This window comes from Balaenoptera musculus, chromosome 12 (genome assembly GCF_009873245.2).
Source record: "Balaenoptera musculus isolate JJ_BM4_2016_0621 chromosome 12, mBalMus1.pri.v3, whole genome shotgun sequence".
Lineage (NCBI taxonomy): Eukaryota > Metazoa > Chordata > Mammalia > Artiodactyla > Balaenopteridae > Balaenoptera > Balaenoptera musculus.
Window position 1 is genome coordinate 23,018,523 of NC_045796.1, and position 20,922 is coordinate 23,039,444.

General features: G+C 35.5%; 1 protein-coding gene across 2 annotated transcripts in view; it reads right to left on the reverse strand.

Annotated features, from left to right (window-relative positions):
- Positions 1 to 11,647, reverse strand: part of VTA1 (vesicle trafficking 1) — a 68,154-nt gene extending 56,507 nt beyond the window's left edge. Inside the window, exon 1 of one of the 2 annotated variants that reach the window (XM_036871432.1) lies at positions 11,467 to 11,647. In XM_036871432.1, coding sequence (XP_036727327.1) covers positions 11,467 to 11,587 — 121 coding nt within the window. In that variant the 5' untranslated portion in view covers positions 11,588 to 11,647. The remainder of the gene's footprint in view (positions 1 to 11,466) is intronic. The other variant, XM_036871434.1, reaches the window with a different exon arrangement.
- Between the last annotated feature and the right edge of the window lie 9,275 nt (positions 11,648 to 20,922).

Below are 20,922 nucleotides of genomic sequence, written 5' to 3' on the forward strand. Positions count from 1 at the left end.
GATTACTAAAATGAGAACACAGATTCTAATTCTGACCACATGGAGTAGTGAGATTTGCTATCTCACTGTAAACAACCAAAAAACTAGACAAAATATACAAAACAAGTTTTCAGACAATGGAAACAAACATGGTACGACCAAGACATCTGAAGAAAGGAAACATATGAGGTGACACCAATATCAGCCTAGCATTCTGCCTGGAGGTACATCCCAGTCTAAGGAGTAGGAGGGGAGTCCAAAGCAGAGCACAGTCCTCTAGCTGAGTTGAGAAAACAGACTGGAGTTCACGGAGACTGAGGCAGCTGTAAGTTGAGGGGCAGAGTTCTGAAGAGGATGAAGCTATGAAGAAAAGAAATCCAGAAATCTGTATAGGGGTAAACTTGAGGCTCAGGAGAACCCTATCATGTGCATGTGAAAGAGAAAACTCCACACGGCCAAAGAATGAGCAGAAGCTGTGAGCTGGATTGTCCCCAGAGCACACACAGGGCTGGGATGCATTCAAGTTCCAACCAAAAGGAGTGGAGAGCCCCAGATGCTTACCCAGGATATTCGGTAGAGACCCCCAAAGGGATATGCTTTAGTGATAGGGTTAACCTGTCCCTAAAGCAAAGACTACTTTAGACCTGCTCCCCAAAGCTAAAAACAAACAAAATAAAGCACAAAAGAATCTAACTGAACAGCAATTAACTTAATTGTTGGTCGCATTAAATCCCTTCAAGAACAGACATTCAAGAACTTAATTCACTCTGTCCTGCTACCAATCAAGAATGACTAATGATGGCAAATAGCAGAAGAATGTGAACCTAAGATAAAACAATAAGATAAGATAAAACAATGACAAAATAATGGAAATAGCAGACAATGACATTAAAATACTGGGGAACTCTTATAAAGTATATTTAATGGAAACCATGAATAAAATGAGGAGAGAAATAGAACATACACAAAGGAACACAAATGGACCATCCAGAGATGAAAAATATACTATCTGAAATAAAAAATTTACTGGACAGGATTAATAGTAGTTTAGACACCATAAAAGAAAAAATTAGTGAACTTCAGAACACAGCAATAGGAACTACTTAAAGCAGGGAGAAAAAGGATTGAAAAGAGAAACAAAAACAAACACAAAACCGGAGTTTCAGTGAGGTGTGGGAAAACACCAAGTGCTCTAACATACATGTAATTGGAATCCTCCCCTCCAAAGGTGGGGAGGTGTGGCAAAAAAATTGACAAATTAAAATTTTTTAACCAGCAAAAATATCTTTCAAAAATAAGAATGAAATAAAAGCTTGTTTCACACAAGAGAAGCTGAAAGAATTGGTGGCAATCCTAAGAATGAAATGATAAACTTTTCAACAGGAAAGAAAATACCAGATTTAAAATGATCTACACAAAGGAATGAAGAGTGCTAAAAATGGTAATTATGTGGGAATATATTAAAAATTGTATTTCCTCATTTTATGAATCTTCTTAAAAAGGATGGTTAAAAAATAAAAAATATATTCTAGGGTTTATGGTTTATGTATAAATAAAACGCATAACAACTACAGGCAAAGGACAGGAGAAAAGAAAGTGAAGTTCTTACCTTATATGTGAGGTGTTATATGATAGTAGACTGTGACAAGTTACTGTAAATGCTAGAGCAACCATTAAAAAAATTAAAACAAAGAGGAATATCTAATAAGCCCACAGTGGAGGTACAATGGACTCCAAAGTGTTTCCAAAGAGAAACAATTAACTGGGATTAAAAAACACCTAAAAACCAAAAAACCTGGACAAGCCACAGAAAAATACATGCTGAACTGAATGAAAGTGAGAATTTATCAAGCACTGAAACCTGTGCTGCTCAAGAGGATGTAAGCTTTCACTTTGAACAATCATAATTGTCATTAAAAAAAAGAATCTTATCAAAGATGGTTTAAACTTGCATGGGTGCCAAACATAAGACAATGACAGATAAGGACAAGTTACTTGACTACACTGATCCTGTCCCCTCAACCTCAGAAACAGGTTGAAAGAGTCTAAAACCAAAATGATTTACTTTACTCAAAAAAGGAGTAATTATTAAAAAGACTATTTTATGATACAAAATGCATGTCTGCATATGTGTTTGCAAAAACAAAAAGAATGGAGTACTAATGGATAAGCCAGTAGTCCAGCTTTCTGTGCCTATTTATTAACCTGTCATTGCTACAGTAAAGTATCCCGAGTCAGCTTATAATAAAAAATGATAAGTACTTAGATAAGAGGACTATGGGCTCAAATTAATCGTTACAGGTTCAGAAATAAGCAAAAAAAAAAAAAAAAGCCACTGCTTATCTTTATTGGCTTAGTTAAGCTTATCTGTCATTAAAAAATCCAATTTCTATGTGAGTAACAACAAAAAAATAACAGGCAACTGATTATTAATCCTAATATCCACCATCAATCAAAAAATCCAATATTTTTCAGCCTTTATTTAAACTAAATTAAAAATTTACACTTGTGCATCTTATAACATCTTGTATATGAAATATACCATATGTATTTACAACTTCCTGAAAACTATATTTAATTTTCCTATGATCATATAAACATGACTCTGAAAGAACACTTGTACACGTTCACTGAATGTCTATTAACTGTACAATATCACCCCCTAGAGGAAACTTTAAAAAAACAAACTTGAAACTTTATGTATTTAGTTACTTAAGCAAATTTAAAAGGAAGGAGTCTTTCTACTTTTAGCTTTATCCACAACACCAAACTTCACAGAATCAAAACAGTTATCATATGGTGCCCATGTTTAGTAGAGACAAGTATTTTCTGGCTTCATTAAGGAAAAAAAACAGAGAGAGACATACAGAGCTCAGAGATATGTTAATAACATCAAGCCTGTCCTCCATTTCTTCCACTTATTAGGAATCTTCATTGCTCCCCCTTTCTTTTTCACCAATTTAACTAGTGCCTTTACCTTCACTCTGTAAGTGGTATTCTAATTACTACCTACTATCAACAATTTTACATATAACCATTTCTCATCTAGAATCTGGCATTCAAGTCCTGGCTCCATCACTTACTAATAAAAGGACCAGGATAACTATAAGGTTCAAATCAGATACCCTGAAGAAAAGTATTGTTATTAATGCCAAGAGCTACATAAATGTTAGTCATCTGGCCTCTTTATTCAGTGACAGCTATAAGGCCATAGTTCTCTGTAGGGACCATAGTTGCCTTAAAATTCAGATCAATTTAACATTTTTGGAGCACCTATTCTTTATTGTGTAAATATGTCTAGTGGCCTAGCACTACCTGGTACAATAAATGAATAAAGAGCTCCCAGCAGGGTGCAGCCTTCTTAAGTTTACCATCTAGAAGACACAATAGGCAAATGAAAAGCAATCAGGTAAAGCCATACAAGGCATAATGAGGACACAGAGATGATGCACCTTAAAACTAGGGAGTTTAAGAGAAGGTCTCCCAGAAAAAGTGACATTCAAGTTAGTATCCAAAGGATAAAAATGAAGCGGGGATGGTAGAGAAGGGAAGAGGTACCAGGGGAGAGAGAACAATGTTGGAAGGCTTGGAGACAACAGAAAGTCAGTAAGGTTCTAGAAACGGAATGAAATTCAGTTTGATTGAAACTACAAAAGATGATGCCATGTTCAAATCATAAGTAGCTCCTAAAGGCACTTATATTTTTTCTGATAGTCAGATGGAGCTACCACAAGTACCCTTAAAAAAATTTTTGCTTTTAATAAAGCTTTTGTTTTTTAGTATTTGAGACATGCCCACTTACAGAATAGAAAACATTAAAAATAAAAGACAATCAAAAGAAAACCATACATAAACCTAAAAGCCACAATTTCTTCTCCAAGTATATGTATTTATGTACATATAAGAAAGTTCAAATCGTAGTATATATATAATTTTATATCCTGTATTTTTATATCAATTTTCTCCCATGTTACAAAAGATGCTTTCTAATTTTTAAATGATTACATCACTTTCTATCTGATGGATATACCATAACTTACTTAACCATTTCCACAATGATATATATTTAGGTTGTTTTCAGCTTGCCACAAATGTGTAAATAATCATTCAGAGAATTCTGCATAAAGTTCTTAATATATTAGTGATTATTTCCTAAGCACAAGCTTTTCAAAACTGGAATTACTGAACATCAGATAGTTTTACAATTCCAAACACTCTGACAAAATGCTTTCTAAAACTTTGAACCAACTCACACAGCCACGTCAATGAAAATTTCACCATATCCTCATTTGCACTGAGTCATAACTTTATAGTCCAAAAAAGGTATGCCATTTTAATTTACCTGAATGTTAATAATTAGTATTCGCTCCTTTAGTAGTACATACATATTCTTTGTCCATTTATCTATGGGGATCTTAGTTTTGGTTTTTTTTAAATGGATTTATATGAGTGTTTTATATATCAGGGATATTGGTCCTTTGTCTCTCATCTATTGGAAATATTTTTTCCTAACGCAACGTTTTTATAAATTAATTGTACTGTTTGCGTCACATACAATTCCTAAATGTTTAGTTAACTTTATCATTCTTTTATTCTGTGTTTTTTTCCACTAAGCATTTAAAGCAGAACTTTTTAGTAGCAACAGGGACTACCTGCTTTAAGCAGAAGGTAGGAAGCTATGTCAATAGCTTAGATGTAAGGTGAGGGGATGATATCAGAGAAACTAAGGAGATAAGTAAAATTTTAAACGTTTGATGACTGGCTGATTGTGATAGGTATGAGGAAAGGATGGGAAGGTTAACTTTGTAATTTTTAACTAATAAATTTGAAAATCTGACAGATATGAAAGATATTCTAGAAAACTTTAGTACATCAATATTAGCTCAAGTCGAATTTTTTAAATGTAAGAAATTGACAAATATAAAAAAGAACTTCCCCCCAAAACAAAGTTCTGGCTGTAATTGGGTAACATGAAGGATTCTTCTTAGGAAACTGCTCTCTATCTTCACTACGGTGATGGATACATGAACCTACACCTGACAAAACTATTTAGAACTAAAAACACACGCACACGCAAATGAATACATGGAAAACTAGGGAAGTCTGAATCAGATTAGTGGATTGCGTCAATGTCAATGTTCTGGTTGTGATACTGTACTATAATTTTGCAAGATATTACCATTGGGGCACAATGGGTAAAAGGCACACAGGATCTTCTGTATTATTTCTCACAACTGTATGTGGATCTACAATTATCTCAAAATAAAAAGTTTAATGAAAAAAAAATCTAATGGGACTCTTTCCAGGAATGAGGAGATGTTCCAAATATGAGTAAATTTAATAATTTGTTATTACTTACTATATTAAAAGGTTCAGAGAAGTAAACACTAAGCATATTAGTCAAAAAGTAATTTGATCTATGCTATTTCAACACTCATTCCTGACTTCAAAAGAAAATAAAAGATCAAACAATTTAGAAATGTAGGAATATTAAGGTAACAATTTAAAAAATGATAAAACACTAGAGTATTCCCATTAAGGCCAGATATAAATCATTTTTGGAAATCACAAAATACTGGAAAGGAGGAGGCACAATGGGCACATCCTATGACATATCTATGACTTAATCTAATACCCACAAGTCATAAAATACTGTGTTTTGAAATTCTTTTCATTACGTTTCCTTACTGTAGTAAGAGCATGTGAAAAAACTAAGAATTACCGTATAGTTCATTTATTCAATCAACAGATATTACATGTAAATTACATAATTTACAATTATCCACCATGGCTTAGGTACTGTATTAGGAGTTAAGAGATTCAACTAAGACATACTTCTTGCTCTCACAGAGCTTACATTCTAGTAAGAATGGAATATTCATAATATTTAGAACAATGGCATTCATTAAATATTTATGAATGCCAATTATGTGCCAGGTGAAAAAAAGGTAACAATCCCTGTCCTCCAGGAGAATCCAGGAGACAGAAAGATAACAGTGTTATAACACAATGTGATCAAGATGAGGGACATATGTGAAACCATTTCTAGAGCATTCTATGAGGTCAGGAAAACCAATCTGCAAAAAGTACTGAGTCCGTAAGCATAAGTTAGCTTAAGAGGAAGTCAGAGGGGATTCCAAGCAGAGAGCAACATATATAAAGCCTCAGAAATAAAAGAGAATATGGAACTTTTATAAATCAGCAAGTACTTTAGCAAAATAATCTTGAATTTTTTTCTCACAAAAAATTCTTCCTTGCTCTAGGAATTTAGAATATTTTTGTTTGCTCTAAGTTTATAGAAATGTATCCCTTCACACATTTTTCAGTTGACATCTACCACTTCTCATCAGAAGTTTAAACAGGTAAAAAAATGTAATTTCCGTACTACATCAAATATTGACATCTAAAAATTATATCACTCTTTCAACTGTAAATACCATAGCAATTTGGTATCTATTATAATCTATTTTAAGATACAAAAAGCTCGTTTTTTAAGAGTCAGAAATAATACACTGTTGTATTTTCTTTTAACCCATATTTCTATTTACTTATCCTATAGAATTTTATTATAAAAAATGTATTTGTATGCTCAAAAGTCCTACTTGATTATCCTATCATACTGCTCTGCAACAGAAAGTATATAAAAATTGAAATTTTGACAAAACTTCCTGTGAGAGAAGGTACTATGTGTTAAAATGTTTCTTCTGGAATTGAGTTTTGGCAATTATGATTACGTATAATTGATCAAGACAACATGATTATTTATTTTAATAATCATTAAGTATAAATAGTACAATTTTCTTGGAAATGCATGAAATAATGAGTTAAACTGCCTATCTATGAATTAATATGATTCATCCTCATAATGAACCAGGGTAGAGTATTGGTTTTATTCCTACTTTCATTTTTATGAATTTAACAAGGGAGAAAATTCATTCATATAAAGCAGCAGATGAGAATGGAAGCTCTGTCACAGCAAAATCACTTTATTCTTTAAATTCCTTCTGGGTTATAGGCTAAAAACCACATCATCACTTATCATCAAATAATATTGTTAATAATCTCTTAGCTGACATTTTAATTAGGTCTGCCTCAAAATTTGTTTTAAGACTAGAAAAGAATCTGTCACCCCATCATTAGAGTATTCATTTTCTCAATTCTTGTGAAGTATTCAGAAAAGATCTTATAAAGAAAGACTCATCATTTTCTTTCAAAGGCTTCTTTTTATCCTAAGACAGTGACACAGGATTGGGAAAACTGAAATACTGTTCATTTCAACATCCGCTGGCAGGAAAAAAATTTTTTAATATTTTAATTTTGTCACTTGTTTTAAATGTATTTCTGAAAAAACAAAACACTTCAGAGCTAAAGATTTACCTCATTTAAGGAGAATGTCCACCATTTTACATAAATGGCAAAACCAGTTGTTAAAGCCAAACCAATCAGCCACTGGAGGTTTACTTTTTTCAGAAAAATATGACTTCTCTAATTCGAATAAATATGTTAACATATTTGAGGTGGGTACCTCATTTCTGAATTCTAATTCTAAAATTTTGATAACCTACAGACCTTTACATGAGCTTGTGACTTGGATGAAATAAGGCACTGCCCCACTTCAGCATTTCCCTTTTGTTTCTTACCTCCGGAATGACACTTTAGTAAGGAACAGAGAACAAAAAGGTAAGGTCATATAATGAAAACTCTTACCATTTTGAAACTTCAGAACACCTCAACACAGGGCAATTTTGAACATGAGATGTTACCCTTAACATACATACATACAAGTGTAAGAGACTCTGAAATACAGAGAAATTTCCAATGTGGTACGTTCATGTCCTTGTCCCCACAGCTAACCCTTCCCACACCCCCTTGCACTTGATCTTGGTCGCAAACTGTCCCTCTGCACTCCTCTGGATAAGATCCAAAATGACCAAACAATGGTTGCTAATAGCTAAGAACAATTCCTCCTTCTTCTGAGTTTCATTCTTGACCGCTCCCCTTATAAAAAGTTATATGTTAGAATATTCCTTTGACATCTTTTCTTTCTCATGCCCAGCATTTTAAAATAAAAGCTTATTCTTTGCTCTGACTGGTTTTCTTCCAAATAAGACAGAGAAAGGTAGGAAGCTCTACCTAATACCTTAATTAATGGGGGTTTCACTAATACCAGTAACTTATTTGAATTGTCCCTTTTTTCTGGACACCCTGGAGTATTTTCCACCTTCTCCTCCAGGGCAATACACCATAAAAATGCTAATGAGGCATCAGAGTATGTCCTTCTTCTTTAAAGTAGGAGAAGGGCAACTGAGAACAGGAGATGATTAAAAAAAAAAAAAGAAGAAGCATACTACTCTGCTACCTTGACCAAAGGAACTTTGTCAGGAAAGAAACATACAGAAGTTGAGAATTGTGAAAATGATTCCCGTAGAATTATTTGTATACTGAAGTTTGAAGAGCACTGGTTTAGTACGTCTAGAGCATAAATTACAAGGAAAAAAAGTCATCATGAGCCATCTTCTGTTAGACAGCAGAATCACACCTAAAATATAACATGCACTGGAATTATCAGACAGCAAATATAAACGTTAAATATTTTTTAAAGCATTTAAAGAAGTAAGAGTGTTTTAAAAACACAGTTAACAAAAGATTATCAGAAATGGCTAGGCTGATTTAAAAACAAAATAAGAGAACATCTAGAAATAAAAAATGGAAATAGAAACTCAACAGATGGGTTCTACAATAGGACATGTGGAGGTGAACACAGACCTAAAGAAATTATACAGAATGTAGCACAGAAAGAAAATGGATACAAACTATGAAAGCATTAAGGGACAAAGAAGCTAAAGGAGAAAAATGCAACACATACCTAATTAAAACTGCAGGAGAGAATAGAGATAGCAGACAAGCAGTACTTGAACAGATGATAGTAGAAAATTTTCTAAATTTAATGAAAGACACCAACCTACAAACTCAGGAAGCCAAAGTCCCAAATAAGGTATACAAAAAGAAATCAAGGCCTAGAAAATCAGAACATGAACCGTAAGGAAGAGATTAATAAACTGGCCATATTTTTAAATTAAGAACTTTTGCACATCAAAGGATTTCATAAATCGAGTGAAAAATCAAACTATAAACTTGGAGAAGACAATCACAATGCATATACAAAAGGATCAGCAGCTAGATTATTAAGAAAAGATAATGAAATAGAAAAACGGTCAAAAGCAATAAATAGGTATTTCAAAAGGAAATCACAAATGGTTAATTAACATATGAAAAGATGCTTAACTTTATTAAGGCTCAGTGAATTGCAAATTTCACTCGAATGAGACATCATTTCACACTCGTCAGATCAGCAAACATTTAAGTCTAATAGCAGCAAATATAGTGAGTACATTAGCATTCATTTTACTGTTCCTTATATAGATTATATATGTTCTTTAACATTCATATGTTTCATAACAAAAATATTTTTTAAGTGTCATCTGGATTTAGCAATAAAAATGTTTGTTCATGACCCTGCTGAGAGCAATTACAGTGAAATAATGAGCATGAAAACCAGACCGCAATGGGCTGAAAAAGTTCTATGAGATAAGGATGTAAAGACAACTACAGACAATTATTTCAAGCTTACCTTTGAGGCTGGGCAGACAGGACTGCAACTTTAGGGGAATGTCACAGTGGGAGCTCCTTTTATTTTTTAAATAAAGGAAACTGGGGCAAGTTTAGAAAGAAATAGCAAAAGAGGGAAGATAATGACATGGGAAATAAAGGGTCTCTGGGCAGTCACAAAGGTATATAATACAGAACCCATAAACAGGGATTAGTTTTACACAGAATCAAGGGTTCCTATTTCATTGTTATAAGAGATAACCTCTTTGACTTTATCACATCGTTTTTCTCCTTGCTCTATCACTCCAGTTACAATGGTCACCTTGATCCTCCTTCAAGCAAGACTTCTGTGCTTGTTACCCCCTCTATGGAGAGTACTCTTTCCCCGGTGATGCAAAGCCTGCCTTTCACTCCTTTCAAGTCTTGCTCAGACGTGAACCCAATGAAGCTCTCCCTGACCAGTCTAAAAATGAAATCCCTTCCTCACTTCCTACCACCCTACTCCTGGTACTCCCTATACTTTCCCTGCTTTATTTTTCTTTGTAACCTTCTAATATTCTACATAATATACTCATTTTATTGCTTCACCTCCCCACCCCATAGTATGTACGTTCCATGAATGCAGGAACTGTAGTCACAGTGTCTGGTAATGCTCATATAGGTAGAATCTCAATAAATACAAGCTGAATGAAAGACTAATGGTCCCTACTTGAGGAACCTCAAAAACAAGTATAATGGAAAAATGCTGCTACGATTTGAACAAGCTGAGGTAAAGCCTTGAGAGTAATCAACTTACTGCCCACAGAAGTGGTGACATTTGAGTTAGACCCTGAATCATAAGGAGTCTGCCAAGTGGAGAAGAAAGGAAGACGGTCCAAGACAGTGAAGAACGTGGAGGTCTGAAAGGGCCTTGCAATTTGAGAAATGAAAATGGGGTCACCTGGAATATGGCAGGGATGACAGTGGACCATATTTTAGCTAATCTCATAACGTCCACAATAGAGGACACATTATATTGAGCTTCAAAAGGCTAAAAATCCTTTTCAGAAGCTTTATAGTTGCTTAGCCACGTGTTTTATTTGCAGTAACGTTAGAGTATGGAATATGAAATAAAGTTCACCGGACCTACTCTCTTCACTGCGAAGGAAAAAGTGTCAACAAATTTAATCTGTGTTTTTCATCACCTGTAGATTATAAGCATCACAGTCAACCAAAGTGAGACTATTGCTACCAAATGTCTCAACCCCAGGTATTATTCAAAATCAAGACTATAAATTCTCATTAGTGGAACAGGGTAGTTTGAATGCAGAAGGGGGAAGGGACAAATCCAAGTGCTTGTTTTGTAGCAGCTCCTCTCCATTGATGAATTTTTGAATGGGCTTGCATGTTGCCCTAATTCACCTGCACTTATTACTATAGTTTCAACTAGTCAATCTTCCTTTTGTCCACATCACTACTGTCTTTGGGACACTTACCTTCGTTTTAGCTCCAACTCAATTACTTAACTACCCAGGTTATTATCAGGATTCCCTGGCGGCGATAGGAGGCTCTTGTTGTACATGCAGAATAAAAAAACCTTAGAACAGTGTGTTCCAGAGTTCATGAGCCCAAGTATTCTGTTTAAAAATATTTAAGCACAAGACTGGATAGGTCGTGGACACCACGGTGCTTTTGAAGTTTTGCCTTTCTGGGGCCTTCGAGGGGGCGGAGAGAAGGTGGAGATCCCTGAGGAGGGAGGGGCCCCAAGGGATTCCCAGGGCGGGTCAGAGGTCAAAGCTCAGATCTAAAGCTAGGGGAGCGGGGCCTGCCTTAAGAACCAGGGGGCGGTGTGTGGGCCCCGCAGGGTAAGTAGGGCCGCGGCGACTCGGAAAGACTCACAGTAATAGGCCACCACAGGGTCCCGCTTGTCATGCTCCTGAGCCGTCCTCAGATGATGCTGTATGCTCTTAAACTGTGGGGGCAGCGGGGGCAGCGGGGGCAGCGGAGCAAGCGCCGCCATGTCCACTCCAGGAATAAGCCCTTCTTACTCGCCGGCCACCGACACTTCCGCTTCCGTCTGGGAGGGTGCGCGCACTAACGCGCAAGCAAATCCCGCCCATTTTCCCGTTGCTCAGCGACACCGAGGCAACTACGGGTTCGCAGCAGGGACAACCTCAGTGCGCCTGGCTCGTAGCAGTTATAGAGCCGAGAGGAGGTGGAGCAGCTTGGCGGTGATACCGCCTATGGCACCAGCGCTCCCTGCTGGCCGCTGGCCGGAGGGAGAAGAGATTTTGTTTTATTTCTCTTCTGTTTCCAGCCTCGACCCCCCTTTTGTGGCTGAAGGATGGGTAGAAAGGGAAAAACAAAAAGAAAATAATGTTTGCTGATTGGGAGAAAAGGTAAAGACATGAATTGCCTTTGGCATCCTTCAGGAATTGTCGTTTCCAGTACCTCAGATTATATTAATAGCGTCCACAGAAGCTTTTCTAATTTTAGAAACTTTAAGTTCAATTCTTGCGTAAGATGAGAGATGATGTGTTTCAATTTTAAATTACACTCTTCTGTATGGGCACATTGGATAAAATAACCAGATACTTTTTCAACATAAATACTAACACATTAAGCTTAAAGAAAATTGAGCTTTTGTTCTGAGCTGGAGAGTGAATGCATAATTTGTAGATCGTTTGTTTCTGGAGAGTAATGAGCGATTTGCAGTCATTTGACAGTTACTATCTTGTCAATGCACAGATAAGGCGTTCAGGTAGTAGCTCTTGCTCAATGCTGCCGACTCATACCATTGTAGGTAGGCATCAACTTTTCCTTCTACCATCAGTGACATCATCAGTTCTTTTTCTCTCCTCTCCAGCCCATACTATCAGGACTTTACACTTTATTTACCTCCTCCAGTAACCTTAATCTTTATTTCTTTATTTTATCTCAGTCCCCAGTTTTGAGAGTTCATCTTAAAACTGGTTTCATTGGAACCACACCATCTCCAAGAAACAAGATCTCAAGCTCTGAAATTCCCCTCTGCCTGCTATTTTCTAATCAACACTCCACCCTATCCCCACCCCAACCTCAGCAGAACCTACTCCGTGTCCCTGTATTGTCTCCAGTCCACATTTTTGTCTATCCCTTTTTGCAGAGTACATCACCTCAGTCAGCAGGCTGCCTGTTTTACAAGAAACCTGAGTTCTGTATTCTCCCCAATTTCAGCAACACATTCATTACCAGTTGAGAACGTATGTACTACGGACTGAATATTTGTGTCTCCCCAAAATTCATACGTTGAAACTGAATGCCCAAGGTGATGATATTAGGAGGTGGGGCCCTTGGCATATGATTAGGTCATGCAGGCAGAGCCCTCATGAATGAGATTAATGCCCTTATAAAAGAGACCCCAGAGAGCTAGCTTGCCCTTCCACCATTTGCGGATACAATGAGAAATCAGCAGTCCTCAGCTTGGAAGAGGGCTCCCACCAGAACCTGACCATGCTGGCACCTGAACTTGACCATCCAGCTTTCAGAACTGCGAGAAACAGATTTCTGTTGTTTATAACCTGCCCAGTCTGTGGCATTTTGTTATAGCAGCCTGAACAGACAAAGATAGTATGGTTTCTTTCTCCTGCTCTATTCCCACTATCCAGTCAGAAGTTGCTAGATTGGTAGAGAAATTAATGAAGCAAAGCAGAATCATCTCTCTGTCCTTATGATGTCTCATTTATTCTTTCCTATTAGTTCTTGATTCTCAACTGTGGTTGTCCTTAAAGTTCACCCCAGAAATTTTTTTTTTAATTAATTAATTAATTTTTGGCTGTGTTGGGTCTTCGTTTCTGTACGAGGGCTTTCTCTAGTTGCGGCGAGCAGGGGCCACTCTTCATCGCGGTGCGCGGGCCTCTCACTATCGCGGCCTCTCTTGTTGCGGAGCACAGGCTCCAGATGCGCAGGCTCAGTAGTTGTGGCTCACGGGCCCAGTTGCTCCAAGGCATGTGGGTGGGATCCTCCCAGACCAGGGCTCGAACCCGTGTCCCCTGAATTGGCAGGCAGATTCTCAACCACTGCGCCACCAGGGAAGCCCCACCCCAGAAATTTTTTAAAAGTTCATGTCTAGGTACCCCCGCCCAGGCTTACGGATTTAACTGTTCTGAGTTGGATCCTAAATATCAGTAGTTTTAAAAGGTCTTTAGGGAATATTAATGGCACACTCAAGTTTGAGGGCCAGTGCCCTAGTGAATCATCAGTACATGGCTGATGTTTTAAGCCTTCTCCACTCTCTTCAAGTCAGACCCTCTAGCCTGATTGCCTTGGTCAGAAACTACACTTCCTGCTATTGAAGTTACATTCACCAAATATGAATTGTTTCAACTCTTCCCTGCCACAACAAAGCAATAATAACTAGCTAGCAGTTTGCCAAGCATCTACTGTGTATCGGGCATGTTTCTAGTGACTTTAAATCAACTCATTTAATCTTTACTACAACCCTGCAAAGAAGGTGTTTATCATTTTCATTATTTTACAGGTAAGAAAAATGAGACACATAGAATTTATTTAACTTGCACCAGGTCACAGCTAGTAATTATGAGTGTAAACAAAGTAAATATTAACAACATGAAGTTGATTTTTCCAGTTGATGATTTACAGTTAAGAATTTACTGATATTTTACTCTGAAGAAAGACCTAACTCTCTTCCTTTCAACTCTGATCAGTTGCTGAAGGACCTGATATCACCCTCCAGGTTGGGGCTAGAACCTTGGCAAGTTAGGGGAGGGCAGAGATAGGGGATAGGAGCAACCACAGGAAGAAGAAAAGGGAGAGAGACCAGAACTGACTGGTGTTTTGGTGGGAAAAGTTAAATGTTCTGCACTATTCCCTGGACTGCAGTGTACTCGTGGTCTTCTCACAGCAAAACTTTCTAATTGTGGTCACCAATACTTTGATGGGAAACGACAGGGCTCAACCAATGTAATAAGGGTAGTATATACCTATAGCTCTCTCTTTTGGGTACACCCTCTACGGTAGAAATTTGTCTTCCAGTATATGAGACTCACATTCTGATTGTTTAGCATCCCCTAAAATAGAGTTGTTTTTTTCTCCCTACAGTTGCTAGCAGAAGACTGAAAGAGAAGACCAATGACTTGGCCAGGTCCATTTACACGTCCATGGCTGAGACAGGGGTAGAGGTAAAAAATTGCTGTTTATTTTTTCAACATGGATATCTGGTTGTTCCAGCACCATTGAATTAAATTGGAGAATTAAAAAAAACAGCAACTATATATGTGCTGAACTATTTTTGGTCTCTATTGTTCCTGTAATTAACATGCCTATCTGCATACCAAACCTACTCTGATTTGATTATTGTACCTTTGTAGTAAGTTTTTAGAATACATAATGTAAGTCGTCTACTTTTACTTTTTTGAAATCATGTTGGCTATTCTAGGTCTTTTGTATCCCATATAAAATTTAAAAGCAGCTTATGAATTTCTACAAAAGCTTTCTGGGATTTTGACTGGAATTGTATTGGATCTACACATCAATTTGGAGTGACCAAAGTTATAAAAGATTAAGGCCTCTAAACCATGAACTTGGTTTATTGTTCCACTTATTTAAAATATCTTTAATTTCTTTTTTTAAAAATAAATTTATTTATTTTATTTTATTTATTTTTGGCTGCTTTGGGTCTTCATTGCTGTGTGTGGGTTTTTCTCTATTTGTGGCGAGCGGGGGCTACTCTTCGTTGCGGTGCATGGGCCTCTCATTGCGGTGGCTTCTCTTGTTGCGGAGCATGGGCTCTAGGCGCGCGGGCTTCAGTAGCTGTGGCTCACGGGCTGTAGAGCGCAGGCTCAGTAGTTGTGGCACACAGGCTTAGTTGCTCCGCGGCATGTGGGATCTTCCCGGACCAGGGCTCGAACCCGTGTCCCCTGAATTGGCAGGTGATTCTTAATCACTGCGCCACCAGGGAAGCCCTAACATCTTTAATTACTCTCAATACCATTTTGTAGTTTTCATTGTACAGGTTTAGCACATCTGTTGTAAAATTTATCTCTACCTGTTTCATACTTAATGAATATTATTGTAAATCTTATTTTTAAATTTAAATTTCATTTTTTATTGCTCTACAGAAATTTTAATCTTGATAACTTAATTACAAATTCTAGTAACTTTTAGCACATCCTTTAGAACTTTTTATTTACATGATTATGTCTGTGACTAAAGATGATATTTCTTCATTTCTAATCTGTATATCTTCTATTTTTTGTCTTACTGCATTTATTGAATAAGTATATATTAAATATATACGTAATTTTTGTTTTGTTTAGTATTATTGGCCTTCAGTTCAATGTTAAACAAAAGTGGTAATAGTACACATCCTTACCTTTTTTCCCGATTATACGGGAAATTATTCATTCTTCCACTATTAAATAGGATATTTCCAGATGCTTTTTATCAAGTTTAGCTAGTTCCATTTTACAGTGAGAGATTTGGGTTTTTGTTTGTTTGTTTCATTATAAATGGGTGTTATGTAATCAAATGCTTTTATCCACATCTATTAGGATGACTAGGTGATTTTTTTCCTTTATTCCATTAATCTAGTTGAATTACATTAATTGGTTTTTGACTGTTAAAAAAACTTTTCATTCCTGGGATAAACCCCACTTGAACATGATGTATTATCTTTATATATATTGCTGGATTACATATGCTAGACTATTTTTGCTAAGAATTTTTTATATCAAGGTTATGCTGGCTTCGTTAAATGACATGGCAAATAGTCCCTCCTAGTTCCTACAAGAGGTTGTGGAGTATTATTTCTTAAACATTTGAAGGAATTCACCAATGAAGCTATCTGGGCCTGATGTTTTTTTTCTGGGAAAGCTTCTGATTTTAAATTCAATTTCTTTAATAGGTATAGAGATATTCATATTTTCTGTTTATTGTTGAGTCAGTTTTTAGTAATATGTGTCTTTCAAGGAATTTTTCCATTTCATCTAACTATCAAACTTATTGGCGTAATATCGTTCATGGCGTTTCCTTATAATCATTTAAATGTTCTGTTGTGATGTTTCTTTCTTTTTTCATTTATGATATGAGTAATTTTCATCTTCTCTTTTATTATCTCAATCTGTCTAGCTAGAAATTGGTCAGTTTTACTAATCTTTTCAAAGACCAGCTTTTCCTTTCATTGATTTTTCTATTGTCTTTCAGTTTTCTATTTCAATGTTTCGTGCTCTTATTTTTATTTCCCTACTATGTAATTTGTATTTAAACTGTTTTTAAAAATAATTTCTTGAGGTGGAAGCTAAAAATTCTTTTTTTCTAACATAATATATAGAACTTTTAAAATGCTGTCGAGAACTGTTTTAATTGCTTTCCACAAATTTTGATAAATTGTGTTTAAAGTAGTTTAAAATTTTCCATGTAATTTCTTCTTTGATCAATGGGTTAATAAAAATGTATTGTTAGTTTCTCAAATATTTGGGCATATTTCAGATATCTTATTTTTATTAATTTCTAGTTTAATTCTATTGTGAATTAAACAAAGTCATTGAGACTTTATCATGACCCAGAAAATGAACTTTCTTGGTGAATGTTACACTTGCACTTGAAAAAAATGTATATTCTGCTGTTGTCTGGTAAGAGTGTTCTCTAAATATCAATTAGTTCAAGTTGCTTATTGGTAATGTTTAAGTGTTCTGTTTCCTTCCTGATGTTTTACTTTGTCAATTGATTACTGATGAGGAATGTTGAAATCTTTAATTATAATTGGATTTATTTCTCTTTTCAGTTCTAGCAGGCTTTGCTTCTTCTATTTTGGCACTGGTGGCATACACATTTATAACTGTTATGCTTCCTAATGAAATTATACTTTAATCATTATGAAATGTCTCTTTTATCCCTGTCATTATTCCTTGCCCTGAAATCTGCTTGAGTTTTCTCATATTAATACAGCTAATTCAGCTCTCTGATGCTTACTGTTTGCATGATATATCTTTTTCCACTTTTATTATTATTTATTTGTAAAAATATTTAAAATTTTAAATATTAAATATTTAAATATTTAAATATTTAAAGTGGGGTCTCGTTAATAATTTGATCTGGATTTTTTTAAAAAATGCAGTCAGAAATCCCTGTTTTGGTTTGGAGTGCTAAGTTCTTTATATTTATTGTAACTGTTGATATTTTTAAGTTTAGTTCTACTACCTTGTTATTGTTTTCAATTTGTCCCATCTGGTTTTTTCCCTTTTTGTCTTTTTGGTCATCTTTTGGATTAATTGAATGTTTTAATTTCCTTTGTTGGTTTAGTAGCTAAAATTTTGTTGTTTTGTTTTTCTGATTGTCTTGTATTTAATAGTATACATCTTTAAATTATCACAGTGTACTTCAAGTGATAATATATAACTTCATATATATTATAAAATCTTATAAGGATATACTTCCACACTTGATTTGATATGCCACACTTATAGTTTTTTCAAGAACAATTTTGGATTTATCCATAGTATGCTGTTTGTTTTCTAATTTATTACTTTCTCTCTTTATCCTTATTAAATTATTTTTCTTTTCCTTAGTTTTATTTTGAAGTTCTCACATTTGCTGTTTGAATTACATTTATTGTTTATTTTTTAAAAAGAAATGTATTTTCCACTGTCAGTTGGCCATGCACTGCAATTTTGGCAATATCTTATAGGTTTTAATATGTAATATTCTGACTGTTGTTCATTTATAAACAAACTGAAAAATTTCAGTTTGAATTACCTTATTTGACCCAACAACTTTTTATGGAATAAGTTTAATTATATTTTCAAGTGGTTAGTTATTTGTTTAGCTTTGACATTCTTATTAATTTTTGCTACATTTGCAGTTTAGTTAGAAAAATCAGTTTTTATATTTTAAACTATATTACATATATTTAAATATCTTATATTTTATAAATGCTATATTTTTATGTAGCATTTATTATCCAGGAGTATAGAGCTGTGTGCTAACAATCCTGATATAGTTACTAACAAAATGAAATCATAGAATAGTATAGATCATTAAGGAATTGAAAAGACTGTCCAAACCAACTCTCACAGGATCTGTATCTTTACACATAACAATATGGACTGTTTACTTAAAAGAAGCAGAGGTGACCAGAGTTCCTCTAGTGGCTTAGAAATGCTATCCTTCCTCCTTGTGAGTTGAGGAGAGAGAGTCCAGGGCTAAAGAGGCTAGTTTTCATAGGACAGACTACCTTAGAGGGAGAAGCTACAAAGCATGAGAGCTCCAGAGACCTGTAAAGGGTCTTCGACTGAGTCCTGATCAGTGTAACATCTTTAAACATCTTTGCAGAAAAAGAGCTACCTGAAAGGATTAAAAGGAACAATACCCAAGATTTGCACAGAACTGAGAATAGTTACTTTTTCCAACAGCTAAGGTAGAAATCCTCTTAAATAGGAGCATACTTTGACAATGTCCTAGGATGAATCAGAATAAGAATAAATCAAATTGTTTGCCTGTGCGTGGGCAATGATATTAAAGGGAAGTCTGTTGGTTTTTTTAAACAATGATCTTCCCTTAGAAAAATCCTGAGAGGCAAACAAGAAGAATGTCATTTTGCCCCTTCTCCCTTCTTTCCCTGGGCACAGCAAAAACCTGCTTCCTGTAGCTACAGCAATTTTTGTTGTAACCATGATGAGTGCAATGGGCCGAATGTTGTGTCCCCCCAAAATTCATATTTTGGAAATCTTAACCTCCAATGTGATGGTATTAGAAGGTGGGACCTTTGGGAAGTAAGTAGGTCATGGGGAGGGAGCCCTCATGAATGGGATTAGTGTCCTTATAAAAGGAACCCTAGGGAGCTCTCTGGCCTTCTTTCCACCATGTGAGGATACAATGACAAGTCTGTAACACAGAAGACGGCTCTCATCAGAACCTGAACATGCAGCACCTTGATCTCAGACTTCCATCCTCCAGAACTATGAGAAATAAATTTCTTTTGTTTATAAACTATCCAGTCTAGGTATTTTGTAATAGCAGCCCAAATGGGCTAAGACAATGAGTCAATCAGCTTGAGGAAGGAATTCAAGAATTTGAGAATGGTGGAAAGATAACATTTCCAAAGCACCAAAGAGGCATCTCATAGAGCACTCAGAAAGGTTTTGCCTTAGTAACGGGGCAAAATTAGCCTTTCAGTAAGGGCTACACTGGTCCCATCTAACAAAGCTTAAAAGGAAGTACAAAGGATCAACTGTTTCCAAGTAATTTAACTGTGCCCCAGGATAAAATTTAAGAATTATTTATGAGAAGACAAAAATATTCAGCATCCGACAAGGTAAAACACACAATGTCTGGTATCCAATAAAAAACTACATGCCTTCTAAAGATTTAGGAAAATATGACCCATATTGAAGATGTGTGTGTTTGTGGGAGAATTGGTTGGAGCAGTCCACCCTAGGTACAGGCAATAAGGGGTATATTATCTACAGATAATTTAAAAATAAGAATAAAACATACTAGACATTGTTGCTGTTTATTATCACTAAGGGCCAGTGATTCTAAACAAAAACAATGAGCAAATAGTCTTTCCCTTCAGAGGGGGCTATTTCCAACAGCCCCCAGCCTCTTGTCATGCCACTGTGCCCCTCACTAGAATATGATCTTATAAAGGTACTACATCTTGTTTATCTTTGTATTTGAACTTGTAATGTGGTACGTGTTTAATAATCGATACTATGCAGCTATTTGTTGAATGAAGGTAAATTGGATTTTTTCTTGTGCTTTTCTGTGGAGAAAGCCTCAATGATTTAAAAATTAATGTAGAAATTCATGGTATCAACCATAGGTTGAATAATGCTTAAGAAAAAAATTGAAAACCTCAGTTTTTGACTGACTATACTTATTTCCCTAATAAAGCACCAGTATAAGGCAGCCCTACATAAAGTTTTTAAATGATATCGTATGGACGTGATTCTTGGTAAGACAGGCAGATAAAAAGAAATGCACTGAATTAATATAAAATTACCTTTGACAATGTTATGTGGCAGCCTGGATGGGAGGGGAGTCTGGGGGAGAATGGACACATGTATATGTATGGCTGAGTCGCTTTGCTGTGCACCTGAAACTATCACAACATTGTTAATCGGCTATACTCCTTTATAAAATAAAAAGTTTAAAAAATTGCGTTTGAAATCATTTCATAGCTATTTAGGAAGTCTAGCTTAATATAAATATAACTTACTATTTCAATAATCTTGAATATAGAAACTGTAGTTGTAGGATATCTATGAGCACAGAGGGTTTTTTTTTCCAACAAGCAACAAGGAAACCATGCACAGTATTTTCCATAGCATTTTTTATTTATTTGGTGGCCATATT